General features: G+C 44.2%; 1 protein-coding gene across 1 annotated transcript in view; it reads left to right on the plus strand.

The window, feature by feature from the left end:
- The window catches only part of LOC123976538 (phosphatidylinositol 4-kinase beta-like), a 33,017-nt gene extending 16,990 nt beyond the window's left edge, over nucleotides 1–16,027 (plus strand). The window contains exons 5-14 of the mRNA XM_046058780.1: nucleotides 1,290–1,517; nucleotides 4,647–4,904; nucleotides 5,182–5,288; nucleotides 6,804–6,908; nucleotides 6,985–7,108; nucleotides 7,353–7,466; nucleotides 7,726–7,877; nucleotides 7,959–8,091; nucleotides 8,177–8,297; nucleotides 9,480–16,027. Coding sequence (XP_045914736.1) covers nucleotides 1,290–1,517; nucleotides 4,647–4,904; nucleotides 5,182–5,288; nucleotides 6,804–6,908; nucleotides 6,985–7,108; nucleotides 7,353–7,466; nucleotides 7,726–7,877; nucleotides 7,959–8,091; nucleotides 8,177–8,297; nucleotides 9,480–9,661 — 1,524 coding nt within the window. The 3' untranslated portion in view covers nucleotides 9,662–16,027. The remainder of the gene's footprint in view (nucleotides 1–1,289; nucleotides 1,518–4,646; nucleotides 4,905–5,181; nucleotides 5,289–6,803; nucleotides 6,909–6,984; nucleotides 7,109–7,352; nucleotides 7,467–7,725; nucleotides 7,878–7,958; nucleotides 8,092–8,176; nucleotides 8,298–9,479) is intronic.
- Nucleotides 16,028–17,546: the final 1,519 nt, after the last annotated feature.

The raw sequence follows: 17,546 nt of genomic DNA on the forward strand, positions 1-17,546 counted from the left end.
ACAACTCACCTTTCTCAAGTTGTACAGTAATGTCACATGTGTATGAAGGTGGATCAAACAAGCTAATCTTAAATGTCAAAGTAGAGAGGAGCCTAGTAGGCCTATTTATTTTCATTCATTACACAATATGAATAAGCTATGCAGACAGTTGTAAAGAAAGAACATCTTTTTCTTCTGTTCTCTACTTGTTATAGGTACACAGTATTAGGGGTGTGGGCTGTATTAAAAGTATCCACTGTTCTCCCATGCTCTAACACACAGTAACGATGAAATGTGTGCTGTTCTCACATTCTTCCTCTGTATGTACACATAAACAACAAGGCAGGGAAATATAAAAGGAATTTATTTTATTGTTTGGGTACATTATTGTTCAGTTGACATGTTCACATCTGCAACAAACTTTACGTGCTTGATAACTCTCCCACCCCGCAGACATCTACACGTCAATACCGATTTATATTCATAGCGGCAAGTGCTATGTAGCTCCACATAGGGGACACAGGAAGTGACATATAGCACATTCATGCGGCGTCGGAAACGCGTAGGAAATTCACAGCCGCACCGGCAGAACTCCAGAATGTGCAACTCGGCCGGCTCACGCGCGGACGCGCTTACAAGTGCGAGGGCCCGCCCAACGCTGCTTGCAGCTTTAATTATATATATTACTTTTTTTTTTAATAAAGTTTCCTTTTTAATTATAAATTTTATTCTATTTTATTATTTTAAATTGCATAATCAAGGGTCCAATTTCACAAATCAAAGTGCTCCTGTAGGTCACAAATACACACTGTACGTAAACTACATGTATGTAGTTTACGTACTGAAGCTTCTCTCTCGTCTGCAGAAAGAGGGCCTGAAATTTCGTCTGTTTTTCTCAACAATATAAGATTTCGTCGTAATTTTTATTGTGAAGTTTTTAAATTCACGTTGCCGTTACAATTTAAGTCATGGAATAAAAAGTTGTCAATGAAATATTCGTCAAAATATTCATTGACAAAATGATCACTGCTGGCTTTTTACATTGTTCACGTCTCAAATAGGAGAAAAAAGAACCAAAACTCCTCGCAGCAGCGTTCCTCCTCCTCCTCCTCCATGTAATGAGGAAAACCATCACTAACTTCTTAAACACAGCTCGGTGTTTAGGGATTTTTCATTTTAAATAAAATCTAAAAATTAGATTCTCAGAGCCCGAAGTCGTTTCTTCTCAGTTTACCGAACAGAGACTCTATAGCTCAAAGACGTTGCGTGTTTTCCCTCCTGATTGTTATTTCATTGTCTCTGCGTCTCAGCCGGACCGTCTGCGTCCTCAGAGGGAGTTCGTGAAGTCTCTGCTCTGCATCGGGAAGCGTTTGGCCACGCTGCCCACCAAAGAGCAGAAGACCCAGCGGCTGATCTCAGAGCTGTCGCTGCTCAACCACAAGCTGCCGGCCCGGGTCTGGCTGCCCACCGCCGAACACCAGCACCACGTCTGCAGGATCCCCCACACCCAGGCTGTGGTGCTCAACTCCAAAGACAAGGTAACCAGAAACACAACCTGAGCAGGGAGCAGGGAACACAACCTGAGCAGGGGAACACAACCTGAGCAGGGAAAACAACCTGAGCAGGGAAACACACCCTGAGCAGGGAACACAACCTGAGCAGGGAGCAGGGAAACACACCCTGAGCAGGGAAACACAACCTGAGCAGGGAGCAGGGAACACAACCTGAGCAGGGAACACAACCTGAGCAGGGAGCAGGGAGCAGGGAAACACACCCTGAGCAGGGAAACACAACCTGAGCAGGGAGCAGGGAACACAACTTGAGCAGGGAAACACACCCTGAGCAGGGAGCAGGGAAACACACCCTGAGCAGGGAAACACAACCTGAGCAGGGAGCAGGGAACACAACCTGAGCAGGGAGCAGGGAACACAACCTGAGCAGGGAACACAACTTGAGCAGGGAAACACACCCTGAGCAGGGAAACACAACCTGAGCAGGGAACACAACTTGAGCAGGGAAACACACCCTGAGCAGGGAACACAACTTGAGCAGGGAAACACACCCTGAGCAGGGAACACACCCTGAGCAGGGAGCAGGGAAACACACCCTGAGCAGGGAGCAGGGAGCAGGGAAACACACCCTGAGCAGGGAACACAACTTGAGCAGGGAAACACAACCGGAGCAGGGAGCAGGGGAACACAACTTGAGCAGGGAAACACAACCGGAGCAGGGAGCAGGGAAACACACCCTGAGCAGGGAACACAACCTGAGCAGGGAGCAGGGAAACACAACCTGAGCAGGGAAAACAACCTGAGCAGGGAACACAACCTGAGCAGGGAGCAGGGAAACACAACCTGAGCAGGGAACACAACTTGAGCAGGGAACACACCCTGAGCAGGGAGCAGGGAAACACACCCTGAGCAGGGAACACAACCTGAGCAGGGAGCAGGGAGCAGGGAAACACACCCTGAGCAGGGAAACACAACCTGAGCAGGGAGCAGGGAGCAGGGAAACACACCCTGAGCAGGGAAACACAACCTGAGCAGGGAGCAGGGAACACAACCTGAGCAGGGAACACAACTTGAGCAGGGAACACACCCTGAGCAGGGAGCAGGGAAACACAACCTGAGCAGGGAACACAACCTGAGCAGGGAGCAGGGAACACAACCTGAGCAGGGAGCAGGGAAACACACCCTGAGCAGGGAACACAACCTGAGCAGGGAAACACAACCTGAGCAGGGAGCAGGGAAACACACCCTGAGCAGGGAGCAGGGAAACACACCCTGAGCAGGGAGCAGGGAGCAGGGAAACACACCCTGAGCAGGGAACACAACCTGAGCAGGGAGCAGGGAAACACACCCTGAGCAGGGAGCAGGGAAACACACCCTGAGCAGGGAAACACACCCTGAGCAGGGAAACACACCCTGAGCAGGGAGCAGGGAAACACACCCTGAGCAGGGAACACAACCTGAGCAGGGAACACAACTTGAGCAGGGAACACACCCTGAGCAGGGGAACACAACGGGAGCAGGGAGTAGGGGAACACAACCTGAGCAGGGAACACAACCTGAGCAGGGAACACACCCTGAGCAGGGAGCAGGGAAACACAACCTGAGCAGGGAGCAGGGAAACACAACCTGAGCAGGGAGCAGGGAACACACCTGAGCAGGGAGCAGGGAAACACACCCTGAGCAGGGAACACAACCTGAGCAGGGAGCAGGGAACACAACCTGAGCAGGGAGCAGGGAAACACACCCTGAGCAGGGGAACACAACCTGAGCAGGGAGCAGGGAAACACACCCTGAGCAGGGAACACAACCGGAGCAGGGAGCAGGGAAACACAACCTGAGCAGGGGAACACAACCTGAGCAGGGGAACACAACCTGAGCAGGGAGCAGGGAACACACCCTGAGCAGGGAGCAGGGAAACACACCCTGAGCAGGGAGCAGGGGAACACAACCTGAGCAGGGAGCAGGGAAACACACCCTGAGCAGGGGAACACACCCTGAGCAGGGGAACACACCCGGAGCAGGGAGCAGGGAAACACACCCTGAGCAGGGAGCAGGGAACACACCCTGAGCAGGGAGCAGGGAAACACAACCGGAGCAGGGAAACACAACCTGAGCAGGGAAACACAACCTGAGCAGGGAGCAGGGAACACAACCTGAGCAGGGAGCAGGGGAACACAACCTGAGCAGGGGAACACAACCTGAGCAGGGGAACAGGAAACACAACCTGAGCAGGGGAACAGGAAACACAACCTGAGCAGGGAAACACACCGGAACAGAGGAACACACCGGAACAGAGGAACACACCTGAGCAGGGAGCAGGGAACACACCTGAGCAGGTAACACACCTGAGCAGGGAGCAGGGAACACACCTGAGCAGGGAACAAAACCTGAGCAGGGGAACACGGAACACAACCTGAGCAGGTAACAGGAAACACAACCTGAGCAGGGGAACACAACCTGAGCAGGGAACAGGAAACACACCTGAGCAGGGAACAAAACCTGAACAGGTAACATGTAACACACCTGAACAGGGGAACAAAACCTGAGCAGGGGAACACACCTGAGCAGGTAGCAGGTAACACACCTGAGCAGGGAACATAACCTGAGCAGGGAACACACCTGAGCAGGGAACAGGAAACACAACATGAGCAGGGAACATAACCTGAACAGGTAACACACCTGAGCAGGGAGCAGGAAACACAACCTGAGCAGGGGAACACACCTGAGCAGGGAGCAGGGGAACACACCTGAGCAGGGAGCAGGGGAACACAACCTGAGCAGGGGAACACAACCTGAGCAGGGAACAGGAAACACAACCTGAGCAGGGGAACACAACCTGAGCAGGGAACAGGAAACACAACCTGAGCAGGGGAACACAACCTGAGCAGGGAACAGGAAACACAACCTGAGCAGGGGAACACAACCTGAGCAGGGGAACATAACCTGAGCAGGGAGCAGGAAACACAACCTGAGCAGGGGAACACACCTGAGCAGGGAACATAACCTGAGCAGGGAGCAGGAAACACAACCTGAGCAGGGGAACACACCTGAGCAGGGAACAGGAAACACACCTGAGCAGGGAACATAACCTGAGCAGGGAACACACCTGAGCAGGTAACAGGAAACACACCTGACCACCTCCTCCCTCCTCCTCAGGCTCCGTACATCATCTACGTGGAGGTGTTGGAGTGCGAGAGCTTCGAGACGTCTCCTCTTCCCGTCCGGATCCCGGAGACGAGGATCCGCTCGGCTCGTTCTGCGGAGAACCTGGACTGTGGCGGCGGCGTCACCGCGGCTAACGCTAACGGCGGGATGACATCAGAGCACAGAGCAGGAAGTTTCTCCACCGTTCCGAACTACGACAACGACGACGAGGCGTGGGCCACCGACGACATCGGGCAGCTGCAGGTGGAGGTGAGACGACCCTTTGTTTGATTGTTACTGTTATATTGATTTGAAGTCGCGATAACGGTTTACACGCTGCATCAAGTGTTTACAATATGTTAAAGAAAAGGTCCGTAAATACATGAACCACAATAAAACAGTCACACCTGTGGACACCTGAACAGGTGTTTCCACAGCTGGTTAACCTTTTCAGTGCCCAAACACAAAGCACGCCGCTAATGAATAATCCGTGACAGGTTTTTGGTGAAGCAGGAACAGCTAAATATAAAGTGTGTGTGTGTTGCAGGGGGAGGCTCAGACCAGCAGCAGCGATAACATCAGTCAGTTTTCAGTCGACAGCATCACGAGTCTGGAGAGCAAAGAGCCGGTTTTCATCGCCGCCGGAGACATCAGGTACGTTGCACGCCATGTGACCGCGTTGAAGGTCTAACCACACAAGCGTCTGCCTCAGCGTTTTGCAGAGAAACATGACATGAGAACATTCCCACCAGACTCCATGTAATAAAAGTCATATTTCATATCTATATATTCTCCAATCACACGTCACATAAATCAGCTTTATTTGCCAGGTTTGTGTGCACATACGAGGAATTTGACTCTGGATCATACATTGCTCACGATGGTGAGACTACAGTACACAGAAAAATACATCCACACCATAAACCAAAACAACAACAATGTAGACAATAAATGAAAGATCAGTGGAGTAAATTAATATCTCCTGTGAAGTTTAAAGGTGCACATACAGTATCTCACCAAACTGAGTCCACCCCTCACATCTTTGTAAATATCTGATTCTATCTGTTCATGTGACGACACTGAAGAAATGACACTTCGCTCCAGTGTAAAGTAGTGAGTGTGCAGCTTGTGTAACAGTGTAAATTTGCTGTCCCCTCAAAATAACACATCACACAGATATTAATGTCTAAACTGCTGGCAACTAAAGTGAGGACACCTCTAAGGGAAAATCAAATATTCACGTAAATGTGAGGGTTGTACTCACTTTTGTGAGAGACTGTATATTCCACGTTAACTTCACATGTTGGCTTCTGCATGAGTTGTTTCACTGCAGTGAATTTGCTGCAGAACCAAAGCGTTCACACTCCCAAGTCGTCACATATCACGCGTGGTCAAGGACCCGTTGGGGTCATAGTTCAACGCACTGGGTGAAGTGTAATTTATACTTCTGCGCCGAATCGACAGCGTAGCCTGTGCGTAGCCCCCTACACTATGCCGTCGCTTGACGTGCACCTCCTCAAAACTGTAACTACATGTCGTGGCAATGCGGACCGTAAGCTCTGTGATTGGTTGGCTGGGTAGCCTCGCAACGCCTCCGAGCAGACAGGAAGTGCACCGTGCTTTGAAGTAAGTTTTACTTAATCCTCCAGGTACACGCAAAGTACGCAGGCTGTGAAGAAAGCAGTTTGCGACGCCGGGGGCTTAAGTAGGTGGTTGGGGTGGACGGTGGACCAGAAACCGGACTTTCAACCAGGAGACCAGTGTTCATTTCCTGTGCGAGAGACAAAAAGTCAACATGGAATGTTTTTATTTAAGTTGTGTAGGTTACGTCAGTAACGTAAGGCAACATTTCTGAACTTAGGCAGTTCTACTTATTTTAACCTGAACAATGAGATCTTCCTCATCCAAACTGCAACGTTTCACAACATTAGTACTTGTTTTATTTTGAAAATAACTTGACGGCTAAACGTGCAAAATCTAAACCCTGAAGGTTACCAAGGGCGTTGACCAAGCGTTCATATGTGACGAGTCGGGATGAGAACGTGTTGGCAGAACCTGAGGACGGCGCAGATTTATCAGACCTGTCCAATTGAAACTGAAGTCAGTGACATGGAGACGGATCGTTCAAACGCTTGTTCTCGTTGTCCTCGTGCTGTATCTGTTCTCCAGACGCCGTCTATCGGAGAACCTCGCTCACACTCCGACCTCGTTCCGGAGAGACCCCGAGGACCCGTCGGCCGTCGCCCTCAAAGAGCCCTGGGAGGAGAAAGTCAGGTGAGTCCGTGACCACCTCTCAGCGGTCTGTCACCAACACTGTGTTTCTGTGTATTTACTGTGCGTTTCTCTGCAGGCGGATCAGAGAAGGCTCTCCGTACGGTCACCTTCTGAACTGGAGGCTGCTGTCCGTCATCGTGAAGTGTGGAGACGACCTGAGGCAGGAGCTGCTGGCCTATCAGGTCCTCCGGCAGCTGCAGGTACCGACACACCTGCAACAGACGACAGAGCGCAATTTATTCTGTTGTTGTTTGGTACTCACGAGGTCCAGTATCATTTTACTGCATGTGCCCGGTTTGATGCTTCAGACCAAACGGAGTCTTTTATTTCAGTTTCTAGTGATGACGGTATCGTGAGGTCGTTTCTTTGTCGGAACAGATTTCGTGTTTCGTAGGAAGTCGATCCGACAGAAAACTGATTCGTGTGTGTTCTTTGTGTGCGCAGTCCATCTGGCAGCAGGAGAGAGTTCCTCTGTGGATCAAACCCTACAAGATCCTGGTGATGTCATCCGACAGCGGCATGATCGAACCCGTCCTCAACGCCGTCTCTCTCCACCAGGTACACACACAGCAAAGCATCATGGGAACTCTTTGCAGTGACAGTCAGAAACGCCGCGCCACGAGTTCCATTTAGTAGCTGCATTTATTAACAATAGTTAATTAGTATTTTTATTGATAAAGGTGAGTATTTGTTTGCAAAACATTTAAAATCCCACTGACGTTTTACAGATGGTAGAAAAGTTTGGTGCCGTCGTAAAATAAACGATCCGAGCGTTCAGGTGTTTTCTTTTCTAAACTCTGTGTTTCATGTCCAACAGGTGCGTAAACAGAGTCAGTTGTCTCTGCTCGACTACTTCCTGCAGGAACACGGCAGCTTCACCACCGAAGCTTTCCTCACCGCCCAGAGGAACTTCGTCCAGAGCTGTGCCGGATACAGCCTCATCTGTTACCTGCTGCAGGTGAAAGACAGGTGAGACACGCTGAACTAAGATGGTGAACATGGTAAACGTGTTGGCATCACATCCCTCTGATGTGTAACTGATCTCCGCAGACACAACGGGAACATCCTGCTGGACTCTGAAGGTCACATCATCCACATCGACTTCGGCTTCATCCTCTCCAGCTCTCCTCGTAACCTCGGCTTCGAGACGTCCGCCTTCAAACTCACGTCGGAGTTCGTGGACGTGAGTAAACGACCTTCAGCGAGACATCGTCCAACACGTTGTGGCAGGAGTTCAGTGGAGGTTACTGACGCGGTCTGTGTTTCAGGTGATGGGCGGTCTGGACGGCGACATGTTCATCTACTATAAGATGTTGATGCTTCAGGGTCTGATCGCCGCCAGGAAACACATGGAGAAGGTGCTGCAGATAGTGGAGATCATGCAGCAAGGTAACACCAGTACATTTACTAAGAACTAAAGGTGACATCAGAAAAACATTGTTTATCAGGAACTGGTCAGTTTTCAGATTTAGGGCTACTTTTCTTCCTTAACATGTCTTGTTTCAGACTAAAGGAAAGAAAAAGTCCTAAACCCACATTAAGTGGTTTATTTTCCTGCAGTTTGTCTCTGCGTGCCTGTAGAGGTCTCCTAAAAGTTAGCTTTCTAACGCTGCATGTCCTCCCGCTGTCGCTGTCTGCACAATATGAAAAGCTCTATCTGCTGCAGAAAGCTGTCTGATCCAAATATGGTAATTTCCTTTATACCAGCAACCAATCGTGAAAGTACACAGGTGAATTTAAGCTTGGTGTGAAATCTGATTGTCTATAGTGTAGATTTCTGACAACGTGAATGAGGCATGCTGTTACTTAGTTATCACTTTGTTCTATATCGTTGATCTGAAACACAACAAAGACACAGGAGGTGTCTCAGGAGGACGAGCGGGTTGGCCGTTAATTGGAAGGTCGGCGGTTCAATCCCCGGCTCCTCCAGCTGCATGTCGAAGTGTCCTTGGGTAAGATACTGAACCCCGAATTGCCCCTGGCGGCTGTTCCGCCAGTGTATGAATGTTAGTTTGAGCACTTAGGCTCAGTGTATGAATGGTAAATGTAGATGTAGTGTAAAAGCGCTTTGAGTGGTCGAAAAGACTAGAAAGGCGCTATACAAATACGGAGCATTTACAAAGCTGATAGTTTTCCTGTGGCGAGATTTGCTTCCTCCCCGTGCTACGGCGCGTTTTGTTTCCCTCCCCGTGCTACGGCGCGTTTTGTTTCCCTCCCCGTGCTACGGCGTGTTTTGTTTCCCTCCCCGTGCTACGGCGTGTTTTGTTTCCCTCCCCGTGCTACGGCGTGTTTTGTTTCCCTCCCCGTGCTACGGCGTGTTTTGTTTCCCTCCCCGTGCTACGGCGTGTTTTGTTTCCCTCCCGTTTTCTTTCCCTCCCTGTGCAACGGCGCGTTTTCCTCCTCCTTGTGCCGACGGTTTCTGCAGTGCATCTTCACTGACTGTACATTGAGGGAAGTTGTACTGAAATTGCGTTGAACTATGTTCAATGACAATGAAGCTTTCTGATTTTGTTTCCTCCTCCCGACATTTCCATTGATGTTTCCTCCCGTGTCTTTTACTTCCTCCTCCAGGTTCCCACCTGCCCTGCTTTCACGGCTCCAGCACCATCCGTGGCCTGAAGGAGCGTTTCCACATGTCTCTGACGGAGGAGCAGCTGCAGCTGCTGGTGGAGCAGCTGGTGGACGGATCCATGCGCTCCATCACCACCAAACTCTACGACTCCTTCCAGTACGTCACCAATGGAATCATGTGACCGCGGACACGCTGCTTCACCTCCTGCAGACTCTTGATGTTTCAACTTTTACTAGCTGCTTTTGTTTGGGTTCAGCAAAGAGAATGTGGCGCTGAAGGAATTTATTGGATTCGAGTTTCTCGTTAACCTCCGCTGTGTTCATCGCACCTGGCTCTGAAGTTTCTAACAGGTTCGTTTTGAATCTGAGGATCAGCTGATCAAATTTTAGGTGATCTCAAGATTTGTTTCGCTGCGTTCAAGGGCAGCTGGGAAAGTATCGTTTGGGACAAGGTTGGTTTTTACATCCTGAGAAAAATCGTACGGAAGAGGAACACTAAATGGGCTGGAAGCATCCGAATTCAGACTCCAGGTTTATTCTGTTGCTGCCCGAGACAAATTTATTAAACAAACTCTTAAACTGCTGTTGGATTCTGCTGGATTTTACTCTGAACCAGCACACAGTGTTCGGATAACAAACGGGAGGAAACATTTGTTTGTAGTGTTTTGGATCAGGACAAAAATGAAGCTGTCACTTAAGTTTCTTAAGAAATGACGTCTATAAAAAGTGAATAAGGAAAAGGAGCTTGTCCCTAATATTCAATTTGTAGTTTCATGTCGGCCATTAAACCTCAGCAGCAGTTCGTTCCAGCTGATCCTCTCGTGCTTCATATCAGAAAGATTTGAAATCCAAAATATCAACTCTACAACGCGACAAACACCAGCAGGACATCTGCAGCTTCTTGTCATGAAGAAACTGTGCGACAGTCGGTTCTGTATGTTTGGTTGTTCTTAAAGAACAGAACATTGAGAAAAACACTATGTGGAGGAAGCACAACATGTTTTCGTTGCTCTCTGGATGTTCAGAGAAAGACGGTTTAAAAAAGAAAGAGACATCACTCTTTAGTTTGAAATGGTGGAGACCAGTTTATCTTCCAACAGAATTTCTTGACATGTTGAGTTTTGATTGTTTTCACCAGACAGTTATCACTACTGGGTCTAAAACATCAGAAAAGAAATCATTTGTTTATCCAGGAAGCTCATTCCAGCGTTCTTCACGTCTCGCTGCTCTAAGGAAGTGAAATATTTAGAAAATATTGGATCGACAAGTTTATCACAAGAAACCAATGACTGAATCCCTGTTAGCTTCAGCTAAGTATTAGCATGTCAACTTGCTAACTGTGAGCATGCACGCTAACGGCTCTCCAGGCTGCATGTGAGCTGAGGCGCTCGTCAACATTCGTGTGACTTTGTTTTTTTAATACTTGTACAAACATACATCCTTTTCTTTTTTGGAACAGCTGATTAACTTGTTCGATGCCCAGTTGTTGTGATTTTGAACGTCTTTTTGAACACAACTATAATTCCAGCCAACGAGTTAGATATCTTTTGATAAACATCCGTAACGTTAGCATGCCGTCATTGTTGTTTTAGAATCCAAAAACAAACTGTAACCCAGTTTTTAGTACATAAACTGTCAACAGTGACAAAAGCGTTGTTTCAATATAAAACTAAGATTTATTGGACCTATAAATCACTATTTTAAGAAGATATAATTGTAAAGGTTTAATGCCTTCCTAAATATTCGGAAATTTTAAGCTCTAAGACTTTGTGAAATCATTAATCGTCCTAACATCCTGATTTTAAAACAGAACTACAAACTAAACAAACGTGACGAGCGTCTGGTGAATAAACAATGTCAACTCACCACTTTATTTAATCAGCATGTTTGTCACTGAATAATTTTAATGTCCTATGTTTTGTAGTTTTAGTTTTAAGAAGGGTCCGTGGGGAATTTCAGAAGATATTTTGTGGAATTTCTTTTCATCAACACACACCGTACACAACATGTTAAAGATGCTAATGATAACGAAACTCCACAGCGTTGAGTTAAAACATATTTACATGAATGCATAATAACAGGCGGGTTCAGATTGACACTCCACTTTACTTCAATGGTTTCCTTCGTTTTTGAGCCAAAATGGCCACCGAGCGGTGAAACGATTCGTCAGCGTCAACATTTTTATGCAAGAACCTCATTATCCATGTTCCACTAACTGTACATCTGTGTATAATTCTGAATTCATGTTATGTGTCCGTTAACAATACAGTCTATTTGCATATTTAACAAATGCTCTTCCTTCCTGATTGGCCCCAAGATGCATTCCCTTGATTAACTCTGGCCAATCAGGAGAGGCGGCTCTGTGGATTGGCTGAATGAGAGCGAGAGACTGTATTTCTGTGTTTGACAGAAAGTTTACTTTTCTTCATGAGGAGATCAGTGATAATCAGTTTTCTGAATATGTGAATGTTTTTTTTACATTACCAGCCCACTAAAATATTTTTTCCCCTCAGATGTTCTCTCAGCATTGACAAACACTTTTATAATGATGTTATAACTAATGCTGTAACACTTACATGGCTTTATTCCAGAGTATCACACCGGTGTATGAGCATATTGTTTGGACATAAGAAATACTGAGTTTGTCTTTGAGCAACCCGTTCTCACTCCTAAGTCATCACATACGGACGCATGGACAACACCCTTTGGCGTCAGTTTGTAACGTACTGGGGGAAACCTTGCAGCATCAGTTTTGAACACTAAAGGCGGGTGAAGAATATTTAACATAAAAGTCAGAGTAAGGAGGTGGTTGAGGTGGAAGGAGGGCCAGAAACTAGACTTTTAACCAGGAGACCGGTAATGTTCTTTATTATTTTAATCCAAACCCTGATCTCTTACTAAACCTTAACTACTTACTTCACGACATTTCGCAATGTTGACAAATACTTTTATTTTGAAGGTTAACCGGACGTTGCATGTTTAGTTGTTAACTTGACTGCCCTAAAATGTAAAAAAAAATAAACGATGCTAAAGGGTACCCATGGTGTTAAAAGGTGACGCCAACGGGTCTTGGCAAAGCGTCTATAATGTGAAGAGTTGAGTGACATTAAGTATGTCTTAAAATACTTAGTTTTTAGACGATTTAAGATCTTAGAAAACTAGCTAACTAATGTCGCAGACGCCAACATTAGCTTGTGCTACCAGAACTGTTAGCTATTTTGCTAGAAAACAGTTTGTTCAGGTCTGTAACTACCTGCTCGTTCTTCTACTGTAAGTTAGCTAGCCGAGATATTAGCTAGTCAATGCTCTTGTACCCTACATTTATAACTACAGTTGTATTATTATGGTAGAAGAATGACCAAAAATGTATAAAGCTGTCTAACTAACAATTAGCTCATTTTTAACTAGCTAAGTAGGCTGCTGTCTTTCACAGTTAATGACTCATTAACTGCACTTATTTGCTCACATTTGTATAAAAATAAAATAACGCTAGTGTTGAAATGATTTATGGTTGACAGACAGCAGAACATTACTCACACCTGGCTAGACACCATTCCAGCTAAGCCATGTCATGCTAATGGCTAACAAACAACAGCAGTTGTGGAATTTTTATTAAAACAGGTTCTCACTTAAATGTGTGGCTTTTTACCATTCGAAATAGCTGCTTTCTTTTCCTGAATGTTCATGTTTCATTTCAGAAAAGTGTATTTATTTTTTGATAGTGTTAAGTTAAGTCAGTCTATTTCAAGCCAGGTGGCCTGTCTTCACTTTAAGACACCAGAGCTAACTAGCTACCTCACTGTTCAAGAGCAGAGACTACGTACACACTGCAGTGATAAAATGTATTATTTCATCATCTGCTTGTCATGTAAAGACTGTTTTCATTGCTACAAAGTCATTTTAAATCAATATTTCCAGGCTGCTGTTTCTTGGTAGCCATTAGCTTGTCAACGACTCATCTAAAATCATGGCTAGCTTGTTTTATTTTTCCTCTTCCTTCTCCGCCATGTTTTTTCGTCTGTTGAACATCATTGTGTTTTAGACATATAGGCTGTGTCAAGTAATGTTTGAATCAAAGTCAATATGTCAGTAACTGCAAGAGTCGGTTAGTAGAAGTGCTAAAGCTTACAGCTAACGAACACCAAGAGCCGTGACAAGCTAGGTAGCTAGCTAGTTAGTGACAGACATGAACACAACACAGACTGTATATAAAGATGGACGACATGACCGCTCCCTAAAGGTGAAGCCAAAACATCTCAGAGAGCCTAAGTCCGTCTGTTCCGCCCTATGTGACCTTATTTCGGAAAAATAACGAACGGTAATCAACGGCAAGAGACAACTAATGTTTAGATCGCGTTTGAATTGTGTCCTGAATTACACACAAGATGTTTGTCGGTTTAAAAGATAGTTACGGCCATGAAAGTTGCAGTTTGTTGTTTAACAGTAAAGTAACCTTTAGTTTTGTGGGAAACCGCTAAATGAACTAGATCTCTCGCCTCGCATTATATATGTCACCAACATGTTAGCGCTGTAATACTAAGCTAACGTTTACTGCTTGCTACTAGCAAGGTAATTTAACTATGTTCCACGCACAGATGTATCTCGCCTGATGTGTTTAATCCAACCACTCCTGGTCCTTTCATCACATCATCTACACATGGAAGCCAGTGACGTTAGCTTCAGTGACGTTAGCTTCAGTGACGTTTTTCTGTCATATGGGACTTTTGGGTTTGTGTAATTACATATTTTCAGTCTTACACTTCTACAGTTTTACAATAAAATGTGACTTTCTTGACTTAAATTCTTTTAAAGTGACAAACGGGATTAAAACTGTTGTCTCTTGCCTTAAATATTTTTTGCAGAAATAGAGCGCCTAAGGCAAAAATATGTATGGTAGTCAACAGCGAGAGACAACTAAAAGCTTGATTTATACTCCTGCGTAGGGTCTACATGCGTAGCTACGCTGTAGGCTACGCACATAGCCGTGCATTTATACTTGTGCGTCGATGTCTCCGTCGTTCTGCAATTACACCGCCAAACGCTTGTTGTCGGTAGAGCTACAGCGTCCACTGTGTTGACTTTTGCCAGCCGAGCAGGCTAACTTCGGGGGCTACACAGAGGTTAGAAACATCTGTGCATAGAACATAACATAGGCTACCTAGCTAATGGCAACCAAGCATTTAACGTTAGCTTAGCATTACAGCACTAACATGTTGGGGAACTTACATTGTGCAAGATGAAAAATTAAGTTCAGGCTTCACAGTTTTACTACAAACTGACTTTCTTGCCTTAAATTATATTTTAAACTAACAAACATCATGTGTGTAATTCAGAACACAATTCAATGCGATCAACAAATTTGTTGTCTCTCATAGTTTACTACCGTATGTATTTTTTCTGAAATAACATACCAGCTAAAGATCACAGCGCACGTACCCAGGATTTTGTACAGTGGGAGGAAGTGGAGACACGGCATCCATCTTTATATCCAGTCTGTTGAACACAGTAAAAGCTAGTTAGCTTTTTCTACCATAATTTGAGTTTAACTCTGTTTATTTTTTAATCACAGTTTTCTTTTATATTCTTGTATATTAATACATCGGGTAGTGATCACATAACCAGCTGTTTTCCGTTTGCAGCCTGGTGGAAATTATATAATTGTAAAGATGCTATAAAAGCTTCTCACTGGAATAAAGCCAATGTTTGGGGTTACTGTCGTACTATTAACATCTGTACAGTTGTTCTCTGAGGTGTTTTGTGTTTTGACCACTATTGAAGGAGAAGCACAGATCTGTTATTGTAAGAGCTGCCTCATGTTACCGTCTGCTAACTGTTAGCCTGCTACTTTATACGCCACCGCGCTTGACAAAGATGCAGCTGTGACTAAAGTTTACCAGATAAGCAACTTAAATAGCAAATACTCTCTTGTTTCTTTCATTTGTGAATATGTATGTATGTAAATGAACTGATGTTAGTTTTCCTGTGAGAAAAATAAGATGCCTTGAGATGTACAGAAGGTACAAACTCTTATCAATGCAATAGGAGGGACAAAGGATCTCTGACCTGGGAAGTGCTTTTATATCAGACGTTTGACGGCTACACGGACGGGTTCTAACACCTAAGAGTATTCCTCTCCTACATCAGTCCAGACGGGAAAAATATCTCTTTATATTTACAAGTTATTCTAGTCACTTTTTCATAATAAAAAACATTTGATAGTTAAATTGACCGGTGTTTTTTAAAAGGTGTCAGCAACCCTTGAAATTTCTTTGTTTCCCCACTGTAAGCTACTACAATCATTGTTTTTCTGAGTGGAGTCTGGAGAGGAAAACACTGGAGCCTGTTAAAACTCGTCCCTGCTACTAAAAACCTTTCATTGCCTTCTTTCTTCCATCAGCTCAAACACATTCAAGAAATTCAATGTGAAAAAAGTGCATTTATCCTGAATTGTCAGTTTGTAAAAGGATTCCTTGTTGTTTTTAACTTTTAGTTGCTACTAAACGTGTAACACTAAATCCATTAAAAGCAGTTTGGAGGTTTGATTTTAATCGAGGCGTTTTGTGAGTTTCTGTTGAAATCAAGCAGAACAACTAGAGGCTTTATGCTGACTTGGCTTCAGTGAGAAATGCTAACGTCATGTGGGATAAACTGACAGCTTATTTTTCAGTGGGTGAAGAAACAGCATCATCTCATAACGATGCAGGAGGAAGCTTCAGGTAGAGGAGGAGCTGACAAATATATAATAATAATAAATAATTTATATCTGATCGGGGAATAAGTGCAACAACTTCATAAATGTATTATTTATTTATGTAGTTATAAAAATAATAAATGTATCTCTGATGGGAGGAAAAGTGCAGCAACTTTATGAATTTATTATTTATTATATTTTTTATTTATTACTATTATTATAAAGCTAAATACTAATAAAAAATAATTATATTAATAAATAAATGTATTTATCTGATTGGGGAAAAGTAGAACATTTTAGCATTAATTATTTATTATTATAAAAATAATAAATGAAAATAATTAAAATGATAAATAAACTAATTTATCTCTGATCGGGGAAAAAGTGAAGCAACAAACCTCAGAATCATGACATAATTTCCTTTTTACATCGCTGAGATTCAGATCTCGCAAACTGTAATTGACATTTCTCTTCATGTAATTATGAAATAAATATCTCATGATGATTTCTCATAATGAATAAATTACAAAAATTGTAATATTTAACTTGTAATTAAATAATATTAAAGATGTAATAATTACAATTATTCGGTGAAAACATTTCTCCTGCTAATAGAAACTACAAAAACTTTATTGTCATTAGGTTCATTTGGGTTTGGTGTGTGACGCCCTCTCCATCCATGTGTTGTTTCCAATCTCCAGGTGATTTGTTCAAATGAATTAGTGAAGATGAACAAGATGTCACTTAACTTAATGTGTGCAGCTCCTCCTCCTCCTCACACAGACCAGACCAGAATGGAAATCTGCTCCTTTAAAAAGGGAAAAGCAGAAACATGACTTCGCCTTGTTGACACTCTTTGGTTTCAGATATCAGATCAGTGGAAGCACACAGCTGGTTTTGTTGTTGTTTGTGTCTTTGCAGACGTTTTCAATCATGTACAGAACCAGAACACACGCCCTACGTCACATGTCCTCACTAAACTGCATGGAAACGCATCAATAAACAATGACAAAACTCATCAATGAGTTTGTTTTTAATCTTCAGCTCGTTTTATTATTTTTGTTTTTTAATTATTTAAAGGATGCACATCATCACTGAATTACCAGCCCCACCTCAGAAAAAAACAACACCACAAAAGCTTTCATATTCATGGATTTAAGATTTTCACACAAAAACTACAGTCCACAAAACAAAAAGGATAATCTTAGTCCAAATAGGAGAATTCACTCGCCCAAAAAGAAAAGAAGAATGGGTGCAGTTCATTCCTTGAATGTCAGAAGTTAACCATTAAATAAAGGCAAAAAAATAAACTTAAAATAACGGCTACTAAAATTGTTGTTTTACAAAAACAAAAACACCTTTAGGAAAAAAAAAAA

Source organism: Micropterus dolomieu, linkage group LG09 (genome assembly GCF_021292245.1).
Source record: "Micropterus dolomieu isolate WLL.071019.BEF.003 ecotype Adirondacks linkage group LG09, ASM2129224v1, whole genome shotgun sequence".
Lineage (NCBI taxonomy): Eukaryota > Metazoa > Chordata > Actinopteri > Centrarchiformes > Centrarchidae > Micropterus > Micropterus dolomieu.